This window comes from Brassica napus, chromosome C5 (genome assembly GCF_020379485.1).
Source record: "Brassica napus cultivar Da-Ae chromosome C5, Da-Ae, whole genome shotgun sequence".
Classification (NCBI taxonomy): domain Eukaryota; kingdom Viridiplantae; phylum Streptophyta; class Magnoliopsida; order Brassicales; family Brassicaceae; genus Brassica; species Brassica napus.
The window spans coordinates 55981290-55997768 of NC_063448.1; the positions used below are offsets into that span (position 1 = coordinate 55981290).

The 16479-nt window shown below is 30.6% G+C and overlaps 1 protein-coding gene and 1 non-coding gene across 2 annotated transcripts; both read right to left on the minus strand.

The window, feature by feature from the left end:
- Nucleotides 1-12: 12 nt before the first annotated feature.
- TRNAS-AGA lies at nt 13-94 on the minus strand. Its single transcript has one exon. It is a non-coding gene; the product is annotated as a tRNA-Ser (tRNA).
- A 2396-nt stretch (nt 95-2490) lies between these two features.
- Nucleotides 2491-5551, minus strand: LOC125575232 (nijmegen breakage syndrome 1 protein-like). The gene is made up of 13 exons (XM_048758299.1): nt 5403-5551; nt 5070-5123; nt 4727-4991; nt 4561-4652; nt 4354-4484; nt 4235-4281; nt 4047-4155; nt 3878-3964; nt 3629-3800; nt 3151-3551; nt 3015-3076; nt 2846-2942; nt 2491-2763 (listed from the first exon to the last, which is right to left on the minus strand). The coding sequence occupies exons 1-13, from the start codon at nt 5437-5439 to the stop codon at nt 2710-2712; spliced, it is 1608 nt and encodes a 535-aa protein (XP_048614256.1). The 5' UTR covers nt 5440-5551; the 3' UTR covers nt 2491-2709.
- Nucleotides 5552-16479: the final 10928 nt, after the last annotated feature.

A 16479-nucleotide genomic window follows, 5' to 3' on the forward strand; every position in this document is an offset into this window, starting at 1 on the left:
AAGAATAAAAAACGTGAACGGCAGGATTCGAACCTGCGCGGGCAGAGCCCACATGATTTCTAGTCATGCCCGATAACCACTCCGGCACGTCCACTCTTGTCACTTCGATATCTATAATACCTATCAAAACTAAAGAGACTTCCACACGAGTGCAGACTTATAGGATTAAAGAAATATCATATGATGTTTTCCTCCTTTCATGTTCCGAATGTTAAGTCTTTGGTTTCTTGGTGGTTAATTACTTAATTATATGTATGATTCAGCTGGGATTTTGAGGGGTTCTAGAAGAGACCGTTTGTTAAGCAAGTTCGTTGAGAATGAATATGAGAAGATTGACCGCCTTATGGAATTATACTTAATATAAGTCTTCTGATAATCTTCAACAATACCATTTTGAGCATCTGATGAAAGAGACGTTCCTGTGTGATAGCTTTGTTATGTATCTCTTTAGTATATTGGTGAAAGAGCATCTGATGAAAAGCTCGTTACCATTTACTAATACCTATTTCAATGTTGCGTCTTTGCATTTGGCAGATACTCTGATAGAGTTAGATCAGAGGCCGACAGGTTTCATATCAATTAAAATAACTGATTCTAATTGTTATCATTAGTCAATAAATCAAATTAATAAAAAAAAATTCGAAATTTGTTTTAATTGATATATAATTTATAGTCATCTATTTAAAATATAAACTATTTTCATATTTATCCATTGACAATACAATATGAAGAACAAGAAAAAAGAAACAAGAAGAAAAAAGAAAATGAATTCACAGAACAAAAATGGATTGTAAAGCAAATAGAAAGAATTCTTCTTCTTTATTTTTGTCTTCAGTCTCCATAAGTGGTGTGAAGCAAATCGATTCGTCCAAAGATTTTTCTTCAACTGTTTTTCGCATAGACTTTTACTCCTTTTTGCTCAATACTCTTCAAGTCTTCATTTGCCATTGACGAGAATGATATCTAATTAAAATAATCCATAAACATAGAAAGAAACTAAAATATCCTAGTTTCCTTTCATATCATACATGAGAAGAAATGTAATCATCATGATTCACGATAAAAAAAAATACTTGATTCTTGTTAATTTTCTTATAAATCAAATAGTCTAGAACAATAAAAAAGTTTTAAGAGGAAGAGAACTATGAAGGATACCATGAGAGGAGATCATGACAGATAATAATGTATATGCTGAGAAGAAACAGTTATGGAAGATCATGGATCAGTTAAACTAAAATCACAAAAAATAATTAAAGCAACGTATCATTCTATTACTGAATTTTGCATCTTTTATTAAAGTGATATTAACTTTGTATCATTTATCTAAGTAATATTAATGAAAACTAGAAAATGTATCAATTATATAATTGATGTAAACTCATATTTAATATTAATTATTTATAAGTGATGTAAGTTGATATATATTTATATCAATTTTATTGAAGTGATGTTAGATAAGTTATTACAACATCAGTTCTCATAACATAAATAATTTGTATCATTTGTCAAGAAGTAATTTAAACTAGAATTTATTTTTCTGATAGTAGTTATGTTATGTAAAACAATCATTTTTTTGTAGTGCCAAGAGTTGAAGGATCCATGCAAACCGCTACAAAAAAACAGAAAAATAATAATTAAAAACAGAGAAAATCATCAAAAAGATTACAACGCGTTTACTATATGAAACCAACAAATTTAGATTTGGTTTTTCTTGTTTGATATTGTGTACTAACCTTGCTCCCTATAATTTTCTTTGTTTGTTGTTTGTGTTCAATATGATGTTATCATATATTTCATAATAATATTATTTGACATTTAATTGGTATAATCAATTAAACATTGCATAAAATAAAATAAATAATATTTTATAGTGACAAATAAAAAAATCAAACTAACAAAATTTGCTTAATGGTAGTTATTAGTGGCTAGTTGAATTTATTTTAAATTATTAATCACTTCACAATATGTCTAATTTGGATTAGTTGATGACTTTAGTTGGACTACCCATGTTAATACCGTAATGACATCCAAACAAATGAAAATTGTGGTTCATGGTAATGGTCATCTATTATGTGATGGACATCCTAATGGTCATCTATTGTATATGTAATTATCACATTAATTTCACCAATTTTTGCTAATATTTTCCTAACTTTTTACATATTTTTGCCAAATATTTATTTCTTTCTGTAAATAGTAATCAAGTTTTTCGAAAATTATCATTAAGATTGGTGAACACAAAAGAAAACAAACTCGTAACGACTCCTAATAATGTCAACACATGATACTGCTCTCATCACAATTTTCTAATTTTTATAAAAAATTAGAAATTAATAAATTAGTCACATATCTCTCGTCAATACGAATATTATGATCTAAGAATTGAAGCAATAGAAAATAAATTGAAAAAATGGTGGAAAAGAAAAAGACAACATGAAAAACTATTTAGTAGCTAACTTTTAATTAAGGTTTCAGTTGTAATCTAAAATAGAAAAACAAATATATTTGTTAATACAAGTTTATAAATATTGCTAAAGGATCCGACAAATGTTATTCTGATTAGTTATTCCCACAAGTATTATTTTAGCTAGGAAAAACCTTACAAACCTTAATTAATTATTTGTAAAAAGCAAAAAAAAAAACTAAAATATGTCCTAAGCCACGGCTTCACCCGCTTATGCCATAGACCGGCATATTCACCTTGAAACCTCAACCTCGACTGAGCAACCCGTGGATGGAACCAGCAGTTCCACGCTTTCTAGCCTGCATATCCACAAATATATAAAGTGTAAAGAAAATCTCTAGATTTTTGATGCAATGCAAGATGATGTTGTTTGAATAAAACCTTTTCATTGTGAAACAAGTCCTCTGCAACGGCTTCCCTCTGCTTCCTCTTCTTCTCTTCTTTCATAAAGTCTGTCCCTTCACCAGCATCGTACTCTCTAGCATCACACACCAAAACAAAAAGGTTTAAGACTTCAAGTAAGCAAAGAGAAAGAGCTAAAAAATATTACTTGTATGGATCCTTGGCGAAAGGTATTAGACTACTGAAGCTGTTTCCTGATATAACATTCCCCTAACAAATCAAAAAAACAAACTCATCATCACACGAACATAACACTTGTTCAGAATCCAAAGGCTCTCTCTTACCTTTCTGAATCGTTTGAAGTCAACAACTCCTTCCACTCCTGTAGACCGGACATTTCTTATTGACAGCAAATCCCTAACAATGAGATGTTGAGTGTAGATAACCTCCGAGTTGCCACACTCAGGCTCATCGTTACGATCCCTTCTCATTGTCGTCACATCACTGTAGTCTTTCATTTCGGTATCTGCCGATAAGTTCACGCTTTTGAACTCGTTCAAATTCATAGTTTCTTCCACTACTGTAACCGGACTCTCTTCTATCACTATAGCAGCAGCAGGCTCCTCTGGTGTTTCTGCCTTCTCGGTGGCATCGACCATACGAACTGACGATGTTGTTTCTTCCTCTTCGACATCAGAGTCTGCTACCACTGTCTCATCCGTAGAGCACGATGATGAAATCACAACTACAAACAGGAAAATGTTTTAGATAAGCCATTTAAACAAAAGCAAATATGTTTGGCTTTGTGTGTGTACTCCTCACCAGAAGGTGGTATCAACGAAGTCGAAGGTAGATTTCCAGACAAGACAGCGCTTATTAAGTCCATTTCGTTAACTCTAGATAACAGACTGAGATGCTTCAAACGGGCAAACTTGTCTCCTGAGCTTATTGGGATGACACATACCATCCGATTAGCTTCTCCATACTGAGAATCCTGCAATGTTGATTATGGTTTGTTATGGCTACTTACAGAAATACCAAATGAGCCAAAGACAATTTAGAAACACAAACCTGACTCATGGAGCTAATCTCTGATATGGCAACAGTCTCTGCGCCACATAGTTTGAGTAAAGACGGGAAGCTGCTCCCAAATCTGTACTGCATAAGGGAAACAAGGAGCGAAAGAATAGGTAAATGGATGCTCATCAATGACTATTTTTACACAAATAAGAGATTATACCATGTCTGTTGATTCCAACACAAAGGTGAATCCTTCTAGACATTTTTCACGGATGTTTGGTTCCATTACATCCACCAAAGCTTCTTCCACCATCACTGATGGTCTGTACCTGTATTTATAAATTAGCATGTCAGTAACTGGAGAGTTTGTTCTGTAACTAAAGAAAAGCATTAAGATATAATACTCACTGACTGTTTCCAGGAAACTCGCTGAGGATACTTTTCTCTGCAAGAAGCTAGAAAAAAAAAAAAAAACTAAAGTTATAAAACAACAAACGAGGTGGTGACAACAGTACTCTCTGACGTACCTTAGCCCAATTCGTCAAAATGATGGGTTTTTGGGATAAAACTGCATTGAGTAGAGCTTCATTCACTTGCATACGCGGCTCAACAAGAACATGTGTGCACTCCTCACTCAAGGTAGGAGCAATACGAGCACCTGGAATATCAACATTATCTTCAGGCAATATGAGTAATTTGAAACCAATTTTACTTGCATAATGTTTGTCACTAACCAATTGATGAAACAGCATCTTGTACCAACCGATCCACCTTAAAGGTCTCAGAGGAAGGACATAAGTAAAACACCAGCGGAATCAAAGACAACCTGGAAAGATTTTAATTGAAATGAAACAGATATAAACATCACAATTGAGTAGTAACCAGGAGGATTAGGAATACCTGTAAGTAGCTGCACCAGTACCAAAGGTGATAACATCTCCATCACTGAGAATCCTCTCCTTGTTAGGCAGCTCATGGACTTTGTCTTTTGTCCCGGGGTCAGTTTTGATAAAAGTACCATACTTTGAACAATCTTTGACACGGATAACAAATGAGGTGCCGGGAGATATATTCCTACGAGAGGTTGAAGCAGGTGTTGCGTCGAAAGTTAACTCTGCGTGGATCCTAGACACTCCCTTATCCTTATTGATAATGATGTCACATCCTATACAATAAACAACACCATAGTCACAGATTTTATCAAACAAGGAACAAGAAAGAGGATTAAAGTATGTAAGAATACCTTTGCGACCAATCTTGTAAGTCCCTTTAGAAAAGATATAGTATTTATCTTCACCTGAGACACAACACAAGACTAATATCCATTATACAACCAATCATGGGTCCAAAACTCGCTAGGGTCGTCATCACAACGCACGTTAATAAAGGAATGAAATTAACACTTGAACATAGTTCAGAGCTGCGTAATGACTAAATATGTGAACATAGAAGCAATCAAACAAAACTCTCTCCATTTGCAAGGCAATACACGAATCTCAACGAACGATAGCGATTTCACACTCTTAAATAACATACATACTGTGATAGGAGTTAGCGAGAGAACAAAAAAGGTAACCTGAGAGAGGATCAACGGGAAAGAGACCCCAAACCATCGATTGATTGATTCGCTCTAAGAAATTGTTCGTGTTCGAGAGGGTTTTTCTACTTTCTGCGGAAACAAGGAGAGAATGTGTTTTAAGGAAACGGTTGACGACAGAATAATCAAAGGAGACCGGTTTTTAAAACTAACCGAAGATTCTTTGGTTTATTTGTTTATAATACCGGTTTTGTATCTAAACCAGTTACAATCGAACTTTATGTAGGTTTTGAAACTAAACCGGGGAGGTATAGGTTTATTTTGGTTTCAAATAATCTTAGAGCATGCCCATCCATTAGCTACTACAAAAAATATTTTATTGATGTTCTGTTTTTTTAATTAATTTATTGATGTTCTCAAAAAGTTTTATTGACATGCCTATCCATTTTATATTTAAATGTAATATATATTGATCAAATTTTAAGTGAAAAAGAAAGTAGATTTAATATTGAGTGGCAAATGTAATTTGAGTTTCTCATGAGCTTCTTCAAAGTGTTTATTACAGAGCTTCAACCCATTATTTTAGCAGTGGACAACCTCATCTCACTTTCTCTTCTTACTGTATTATTTTCTTTATTTATATTATGAGATGTTCACATGAGAAATTTTCATTGGAAGTGTTCTTACCTACAACCATAGTGAACCAAATCCAAAATGGAACCACAGTGAACCTAGATCCGTAATCAAATCATCTCAACTAACTGGTTCTCAACCCAAGCAACCTCAGTGAGCTAATCGCTATAACGTTGATTGATTTTACCTCTACTGTCTGCAAATAAACATCTGCTCAGATCAGAGTACATCAACATCTTCTTTTTTTGAAACATCTTCATTGTGTTTTTTTTTGAAGTGTCGTAAATTGTAACTTGTGATCCCATATAAAACGAAGCAAAAATCTGCTCAGGTCAGAGTAACCACATGCTTTTTTTTAGTTAGCTCATGTCTCGCCTTGCCACTCCACTTGCTTCGTTACGTTTTTTCTTAGGTCAATCTTAGTTTTATAAAGGATACATTGGATTAAGGACCACATTGTAATTATCAAGAGTCTTAAACCCTAATCTAATCTCGGTATATATTGTACATCTCTTCATACTAAGGAATATACATCATTGCCTAATATTGTACCAGAGCTGCATCCCAAAACCAAAAAAACTAGAGATTGATTGGCAAGGAATCTGGATGCTTTAGAGAGCCGTTTTTATTTATTTCTAACTATTTTGTAAAGCAATTATATCTATATTATTAAAAGAGAAGTACCAATTTCAAAATGTTCTTACTTCGTTAATTAAACTCTTTTTTTTTCTTGTCTTTCATTTCGGTATCTGTCAATTAATTTAATAAAACTTCATAATCCCTAAATTGGTAGACTAACCAGTATAAAATCGCTATTTTCTAGAGAAACGGAGACAACAAAAGTTCCAAATCTCTTTGACCTTCATCATATGTTAGTGAATGATGCAACTATGCATTAAAACAGTATTTTCATATTTTTAATTTTTTTCTCAAAATCTATGGGTTAACAACCCCTACGAATATATTGAATTTTTCGGTAAATGCTCTATATACTAAAGCCTATTATCTTTAGTGTTGTTTCAAAATTAATAAACACATTCTACATTTGTAGCAATGTATATTAAACTCTTTTTCATTGTACGTGGGCATCGTTTTAATTTTTTGTCAATTAATTTAGTAAAACTTCGTAATACTCCCTAAATTGGTAGACTAATCACTATAAAATCGCTATTTTCTAGGGAAACGAAGACAACAAAAGTTCTTAACCGCTTTGACCTTCATCATATGTTAGTGAAGGATGCAACTATGCATTAAAACAGAATTTTCATATTTTTGAATTTTTCTCAAAATCTATGGGTTAACAACCCCTACGAAAATATTGAACTTTTTCGGTAAAAGCTCTATATACTGAACCCTATGAACTTTAGTGTTGTTTCAAAATTTCTAAACTCATTCTACATTTATATTAATGTATATTAAACTTTCTTTCATTCTACATGAGTATCGTTTTATTTTTTCGTCAATTAATTTATTAAAACTTCATAATACTCCCTAAATTGGTGGACTAACCACTATAAAATCGCTATTTTCTAGAGAAACGGAGACAATAAAATTTCCAAACCCCTTTAACCTTCATCATATGTTAGTGAAGGATGTCACTATGCATTAAAAGAGTATTTTCAAATTTTTGAATTTTTTTCAAAATCTATCGGTTAACCCCTACGAATATATTGAATTTTTAGGTAAATGCTCTATATACTGAAGCCTAAGATCTTTAGTCTTGTTTCAAAATTTCTAAACTCATTTGACATTTGTATTAATGTATATTAAATTCTCTTTCATAGTACATGGCCATCGTTTTAATTTTTTGTCAATTAATTTAGTAAAACTTCATAATACTCCCTAAATTGGCTGACTAACCACTATAAAATCACTATTACTTAGAAATTGGAGACAATAAAAGTTTCAAACCCCCTTGAACTTTCATCATATGTTAGTGAAAGATGCAACTATGGATTAAAACAGTATTTTCATATTTTTGAATTTTTCTCAAAATCTATGGTTTAAAATTTCTAAACACATTCTACATTTGTATTAATGTATATTAAACTCTCTTTCATGGCACAAGGGCATCATTTTAATTTTTTGTCAATTAATTTAGTAAAACTTCATAATACTCCCTCAATTGGTGGACGAACCACTATAAAATCGTTATTTTCTAGGGAAAGAGGGACAATAAAAGTTCCAAACCTCCTTGACCTTCATCATATGTTAGTGTAGGATGCAAAATTGCATTAAAATAGAATTTTCATATTTTTGTTTTTTTCTCAAAATCTATGGGTTCCCCTACGAATATATTGATTTTTTCGGTAAATGCTCTAATACTGAAGCCTATGATCTTTGGGGTTGTTTTAAAATTTCTAAACACATTCTACATTTGTATTAATGTATATTAAACTCTCTTTCATGGCACAAGGGCATTGTTTTATTTTTTTTTCAATTAATTTAGTAAAACTTCATAATACTCCCTAAATTTGTGGACTAACCACTATAAAATCAGAGACAACAAAGGTTCCAAACTTCTTTGACCTTCATCATATGTTAGTGAAGGATGCAACTATGCATTAAAACATAATTTTCATATTTTTGAATTTTTCTCAAAATCTATGGGTTAACCCCCTACGAATATAGATTTTTCGGTAAATGCTCTAATACTGAAGCCTATGATCTTTGTTGTTGTTTTAAAATTTCTAAACATATTCTACATTTGTATTAATGTATATTAAACTCTCTTTAACGGCACAAGGGCATCGTTTTAATTTTTTTGTCAATTTATTTTGTAAAACTTCATAATACTCCCTAAATTGCTGGACTAACCACTATAAAATCAGAGACAACAAAGGTTTCAAACTTCTTTGACCTTCATTATATGTTAGTGAAGGATGCAACTATAGATTAAAACCGTATTTTCATATTTTTGAAATTTTCTCAAAATCTATGGGTAAATGCTCTAATACTGAAAGCCTATGATCTTTGGTGTTGTTTTTAAATTTCTAGACACATTCTACATTTGTATTAATGTATATTAAACTCTCTTTCATGGCACAAGGGCATCGTTTTAGTTTTTTGTCAATTAATTTAGTAAAACTTCATAATACTCCCTAAATTGGTGGACGAACCACTATAAAATCGCTATTTTCTAGGGAAACAGAGACAATAAAAGTTCCAAACCTCCTTGACCTTCATCATATGTTAGTGAAGGATGCAACTATGCATTAAAATAGTATTTTAATATTTTTGAATTTTTCTCAAAATCTATGGGTTAACTCCCCTACAAATATATTGAATTTTTTGGTAAATGCTCTATATACTGAAGCCTATGATCTTTAGTGTTGTTTCAAAATTTCTAAACACATTCTACATTTGTATTAATGTATATTAAACTCTCTTTCATGGTACAAGGGCATCGTTTTAATATTTTGTCAATTAATTTAGTAAAATTCATAATACTCCCTAAATTGGTGGACTAACCACTATAAAATCGCTCTTATATAGAAAATCAGAGACAACAAAGGTTCCAAACTCCTTTGACCTTCATCATATGTTAGTGTAGGATGCAAAATTGCATTAAAATAGAATTTTCATATTTTTGTTTTTTCTCAAAATCTATGGGTTCCCCTACGAATATATTGATTTTTTCGGTAAATGCTCTAATACTGAATCCTATGATCTTTGGTGTTGTTTTAAAATTTCTAAACACATTCTACATTTGTATTAATGTATATTAAACTCTCTTTCATGGCACAAGGTCATCGTTTTAATTTTTTGTCAATTAATTTAGTAAAACTTCATAATACTCCATAAATGGGTGGACTAACCACTATAAAATCGGAGACAACAAAGGTTCCAAACTTCTTTGACCTTCATCATATGTTAATGAAAGATGCAACTATGCATTAAACCATAATTTTCATATTTTTGAAATTTTCTCAAAGTCTATGGGTAAATGCTCTAATACTGAAGCCTATGATCTTTGGTGTTGTTTTAAAATTTCTAAACACATTGTACATTTGTATTAATGTATATTAAACTCTCTTTCATGGCACAAGGACATCGTTTTAATTTTTTGTCAATTAATTTAGTAAAACTTCATAATACTCCCTAAATTGGTGGACGAACCTCTATAAAATCGCTATTTTCTAGGGAAACAGAGACAATAAAAGTTCCAAACCTCCTTGACCTTCATCATATGTTAGTGAAAGATGCAACTATGCATTAAAACAGTATTTTAATATTTTTGAATTTTTCTCAAAATCTATGGGTTAACCCCCCCCCACAAATATATTGAATTTTTCGGTAAATGCTCTATATACTGAAGCCTATGATCTTTAGTGTTGTTTCAAAATTTCTAAACACATTTTACATTTGTATTAATGTATATTAAACTCTCTTTCATGGTACAAGGGCATCGTTTTAATATTTTTTCAATTAATTTAGTAAAATTCATAATACTCCTTAAATTGGTGGACTAACCACTATAAAATCGCTCTTATATAGAAAATCGGAGACAACAAAGGTTCCAAACTTCTTTGACCTTCATCATATATAAGTGAATGATGCAACTATGCATTAAAATAAAATTTTCATATTTTTATTTCTTTTCTCAAAATCTATGGGTTAATAACCACTACGAATATATTGATTTTTTCGGTAAATGCTCTACTACTGAAGCCTATGATCTTTGGTGTTTTTTTTTAAAATTTCTAAACACATTCTAAATTTGTATTAATGTATATTAAACTCTCTTTCATGGCACAAGGGCATCGTTTTAGTTTTTTGTCTATTAATTTAGTAAAACTTCATAATACTCCCTAAATTGGTGGACTAACCACTATAAAATCGGAGACAACAAAGATTCCAAACTTCTTTGACCTTCATCATATGTTAGTGAAGGATGTAACTATGCATTAAAACAGATTTTTTTTTCAAAATCTATGGGTTAACCTCTACGAATATATTGATTTTTTCGGTAAATGCTCTAATGCTGAAGCCTATGATCTTTGGTGTTGTTTTAAAATTTCTAAAAACATTCTAAATTTGTATTAATGTATATTAAACTCTCTTTCATGGCACAAGGGCATCGTTTTAATTTTTTTGTCAATTAGTTTAGTAAAACTTCATAATACTCCCTATATTGGTGGACGAACCACTATAAAATTGGAGACAACAAAGGTTCCAAACTTCTTTGAACTTCATAATATGTTAGTGAAGGATGCAACTATGCATTAAAACAAAATTTTTATATTTTTCAATTTTTCTCAAAATCTATGGGTTAACCCCCCTACGAATATATTGATTTTTTCGGTAAATGCTCTAATACTGAATCCTATGATCTTTGGTGTTGTTTTAAAATTTCTAAACACATTCTACATTTGTATTAATGTATATTAAACTCTCTTTCATGGCACAAGGGCATCATTTTAATTTTTTGTCAATTAATTTAATAAAACTTCATAATACTCCCTAAGTTGGTGGATGAACCTCTATAAAATCGCTATTTTCTAGGGAAACAGAGACAATAAAAGTTCCAAACCTCCTTGACCTTCATCATATGTTAGTGAAGGATGCAACTATGCATTAAAACAGTATTTTAATATTTTTGAATTTTTCTCAAAATCTATGGGTTAACCCCTACACAAATATATTGAATTTTTCGGGAAATGCTCTATATACTGAAGCCTATGATCTTTAGTGTTGTTTCAAAATTTCTAAACACATTCTACATTTGTATTAATGTATATTAAACTCTCTTTCATGGTACAAGGGCATCGTTTTAATATTTTGTCAATTAATTTAGTAAAATTCATAATACTCCCTAAATTGGTGGACTAACCACTATAAAATCGCTCTTATATAGAAAATCGGAGACAACAAAGGTTCCAAACTTCTTTGACCTTCATCATATATTAGTGAAGGATGCAACTATGCATATAAAATTGAATTTTCATATTTTTATTTTTTTCTCAAAATCTATGGGTTAACCCCCTACGAATATACTTATTCTTTCGGTAAATGCTCTAATACTGAAGCCTATGATCTTTGGTGTTGTTTTAAAATTTCTAAACACATTCTACATTTGAATTAATGTATATTAAACTCTCTTTCATGGCTCAAGGGCATCGTTTTAATTTTTTGTCAATTAGTTTAGTAAAACTTCACAATACTCACTATATTGGTGGACGAACCACTATCAAATCGGAGACAACAAAGGTTCCAAACTTCTTTGAACTTCATCATATATTAGTGGAGGATGCAACTATGCATTAAAACAGAATTTTCATATTTTTGATTTTTTCTCAAAATCAATGTATTGATTTTTTTTGGTAAATGCTCTAATACTGAAGCCTATGATCTTTGGTGTTGTTTTAAAATTTCTAAACATATTCTACATTTGAATTAATGTATATTAAATTCTCTTTCATGGCACAAGGGCATCGTTTTAATTTTTTGTCATTTAAATTAGTAAAACTTCATAATACTCACTAAATTGGTGGACTAACCAATATAAAATCGGAGACAACAAAGGTTGCAAACTTCTTTGACCTTCATCATATGTCAGTAAATGATGCAGCTATGCATTAAAACAGAATTTTCATATTTTTGAATTTTTCTCAAAATCTACAAATATATTGTTTTTTTCAGTAAATGCTCTAATACTGAAGCCTATGATCTTTGGTGTTTTTTCAAAATTTCTAAACACATTCTACATTTGTATTAATGTATAATAAACTCTCTTTCATGGCACAAGGGCATCGTTTTAATTTTTTGTCAATTAATTTAGTAAAACTTCATAATACTCCCTAAATTTGTGGACTAACCACTTTAAAATCGGAGACAACAAAGGTTCCAAACTTCTTTGACCTTCATCATATGTTAGTGAAGGATGCAACTATGCATTAAAACAGAATTTTCATATTTTTTAATTTTTCTCAAAATCTATGGGTCCCTACGAATATATTGATTTTTTTGGTAAATGCTCTAATACCGAAGCCTATGATCTTTGGTGTTGTTTTAAAATTTCTAAACACATTCTACATTTGTATTAATATATATTAAACTCTCTTTCATGGCACAAGGGCATCGTTTTAATTTTTTGTCAATTAATTTAGTAAAACTTCATAATACTCCTTAAATTGGTAGACTAACCACTATAAAATCGGAGACAACAAAGGTTCCAAACTTCTTTGACCTTCATCATATGTTAGTGAAGGATGCAACAATGCATTAAAAAAGAATTTTCATATTTTTGAATTTTTCTCAAAATCTATGGATAAATGCTCTAATACTGAAGCTTATGATCTTTGGTGTTTTTTTAAAATTTATAAACACATTATACATTTGTATTAATGTATATTAAACTCTCTTTCATGGCACAAGGGCATCGTTTTAATATTTTGTTAATTAATTTAGTAAAATTCATAATACTCCCTAAATTGGTGGACAAACCACTATAAAATCGGAGACAACAAAGGTTCCAAACTTCTTTGAACTTCATCATATGTTAGTGAAGGATGCAACAATGCATTAAAACAGAATTTTCATATTTTTGATTTTTTTTTAAAATCTATGGGTTAACCCCTACGAATATATTGATTTGTTTCGGTAAATGCTCTAATACTGAAGCCTATGTCTTTGGTATTATTTTAAAATTTCTAAACACATTCTAAATTTGTATTAATATATATTCAACTCTCTTTCAAGGCACAAGGGCATAGTTTCAATTTTTTGTCAATTAATTTAGTAAAACTTCATAATACTCCCTAAATTGGTGGACGAACCACTATAAAATCGCTATTTTCTAGGGAAACAGAGACAATAAAAGTTCCAAACCTCCTTGACCTTCATCATATGTTTGTGAAGAATGCAACTATGCATTAAAACAGTATTTTCATATTTTTGCATTTTTCTCAAAATCTATGGGTTAACCCCCGTACGAATATATTGAACTTTTCGGTAAATGCTCTATATACTGAAGCCAGTCATCTTTAGTGTTGTTTTAAAATTTCTAAACACATTCTACATTTGTATTAATGTATATTAAACTCTCTTTCATGGTACATGGGCATCGTTTTAATATTTTGTCAATTAATTTAGTAAAATTCATAATACTCCCTAAATTGGTGGACTAACCACTATATAATCGGAGACAACAAAGGTTCCAAACTTCTTTGACTTTCATCATATGTTAGTGAAGGATGCAACTATGCATTAAAACATAATTTTCATATTTTTAATTTTTTTTCAAAATCTACGGGTTAACCCTTACGAATATATTGATTTTTTCGGTAAAGGCTCTAATACTGAAGCCTATGATCTTTGGTGTTGTTTTAAAATTTCTAAACACATTCTACATTTGTATTAATGTATATTAAACTCTCTTTCACGACAAAAGGGCATCATTTTAATTTTTTGTCAATTAATTAGTAAAACTTCATAATACTCCCTAAATTGGTGGACTAACCACTATAAAATCGGAGACAACAAAGGTTCCAAACTTCTTTGACCTTCATCATATGTCAGTATAGGATGCAACTATGCATTAAAACATTATTTTCATATTTTTGCATTTTTCTCAAAATCTATGGGTTAACCCCCGTACGAATATATTGAATTTTTTGGTAAATGCTCTATATACTGAAGCCAGTGATCTTTAGTGTTGTTTTAAAATTTCTAAACACACTCTACATTTGTATTAATGTATATTAAACTCTCTTTCATGGTACATGGGCATCGTTTTAATATTTTGTCAATTAATTTAGTAAAATTCATAATACTCCCTAAATTGGTGGACTAACCACTATATAATCGGAGACAACAAAGGTTCCAAACTTCTTTGACTTTCATCATATGTTAGTGAAGGATGCAACTATGCATTAAAACATAATTTTCATATTTTTAATTTTTTTTCAAAATCTACGGGTTAACCCTTACGAATATATTGATTTTTTCGGTAAAGGCTCTAATACTGAAGCCTATGATCTTTGGTGTTGTTTTAAAATTTGTAAACACATTCTACATTTGTATTAATGTATATTAAACTCTCTTTCACGACACAAGGGCATCATTTTAATTTTTTGTCAATTAATTTAGTAAAACTTCATAATACTCCCTAAATTGGTGGACTAACCACTATAAAATCGGAGACAACAAAGGTTGCAAACTTCTTTGACCTTCATCATATGTTAGTGAAGGATGCAACTATTCATCAAAACATAATTTTCATATTTTTGAAATTTTCTTAAAGTCTATGGGTAAATGCTATAATACTGAAGCCTATGATCTTTGATGTTGTTTTAAAATTTCTAAACACATTCTACATTTGTATTAATGTATATTAAACTCTTTTTCATGGCACAAGGGCATCGTCTTAATTTTTTATCAATTAATTTAGTAAAACTTCATAATACTCCCTAAATTGGTGGACTAACCACTATAAAATCGGAGACAACAAAGGTTCCAAACTTCTTTGACCTTTATCTTATCTTAGTGAAAGATGCAACTATGCATTAAAACAGAATTTTCATATTTTTGAATTTTTCTCAAAATCTATGGGTTAACCCTACGAATATATTGATTTTTTCGGTAAATGCTCTAATACTGAAGACTATGATCTTTGGTGTTTTTTAATAATTTCTAAACACATTCTACATTTCTATTAATGTATATATAACTCTCTTTCATGGCACAAGGGCATCGTTTTAATTTTTTGTCAATTAATTTAGTAAAACATCATAATACTCCCTAAATTTGTGGACTAACCACTATAAAATCAGAGACAACAAAGGTCTCAAACTTCTTTGACCTTCATCATATGTTAGTGAAGGATGCAACTATGCATTAAAACAGAATTTTCATATTTTTGAATTTTTTTCAAAATCTATGGGTTACGAATATATTGATTTTTTCGGGAAATGCTCTAATACTGAAGCCTTTGATCTTTGGTGTTGTTTTAAAATTTCTAAACACATTCTATATTTTTATTAATGTATATTAAACTCTATTTCATGGCACAAGGGCATCGTTTTAATATTTTGTCAATTAATTTAGTAAAATTCATAATACTCCCTAAATTGGTGGACTAACCACTATAAAATCGGAGACAATAAAGGTTCCAAACTTCTTTGAACTTCATCATATGTTAGTGAAGGATGCAACTATGCATTAAAACATAATTTTCATATTTTTGAATTTTTCTCAAAATCTATGGGTTAACCCTACGAATATATTGATTTTTTCGGTAAATGCTCTAATACTGAAGCCTATGATCTTTGGCGTTGTTTTAAAATTTATAAACACATTCTACATTTGTCTTAATGTATATTAAACTCTCTTTCATGGCACAAGGGCATTGTTTTAATTTTTTGTCAATTCATTTAGTAAAACTTCACAATACTCCCTAAATTGGTGGACTAACCACTATAAAATCGGAGACAACAAAGGTTCCAAACTTCTTTGACCTTCATCATATGTTAGTGAAAGATGC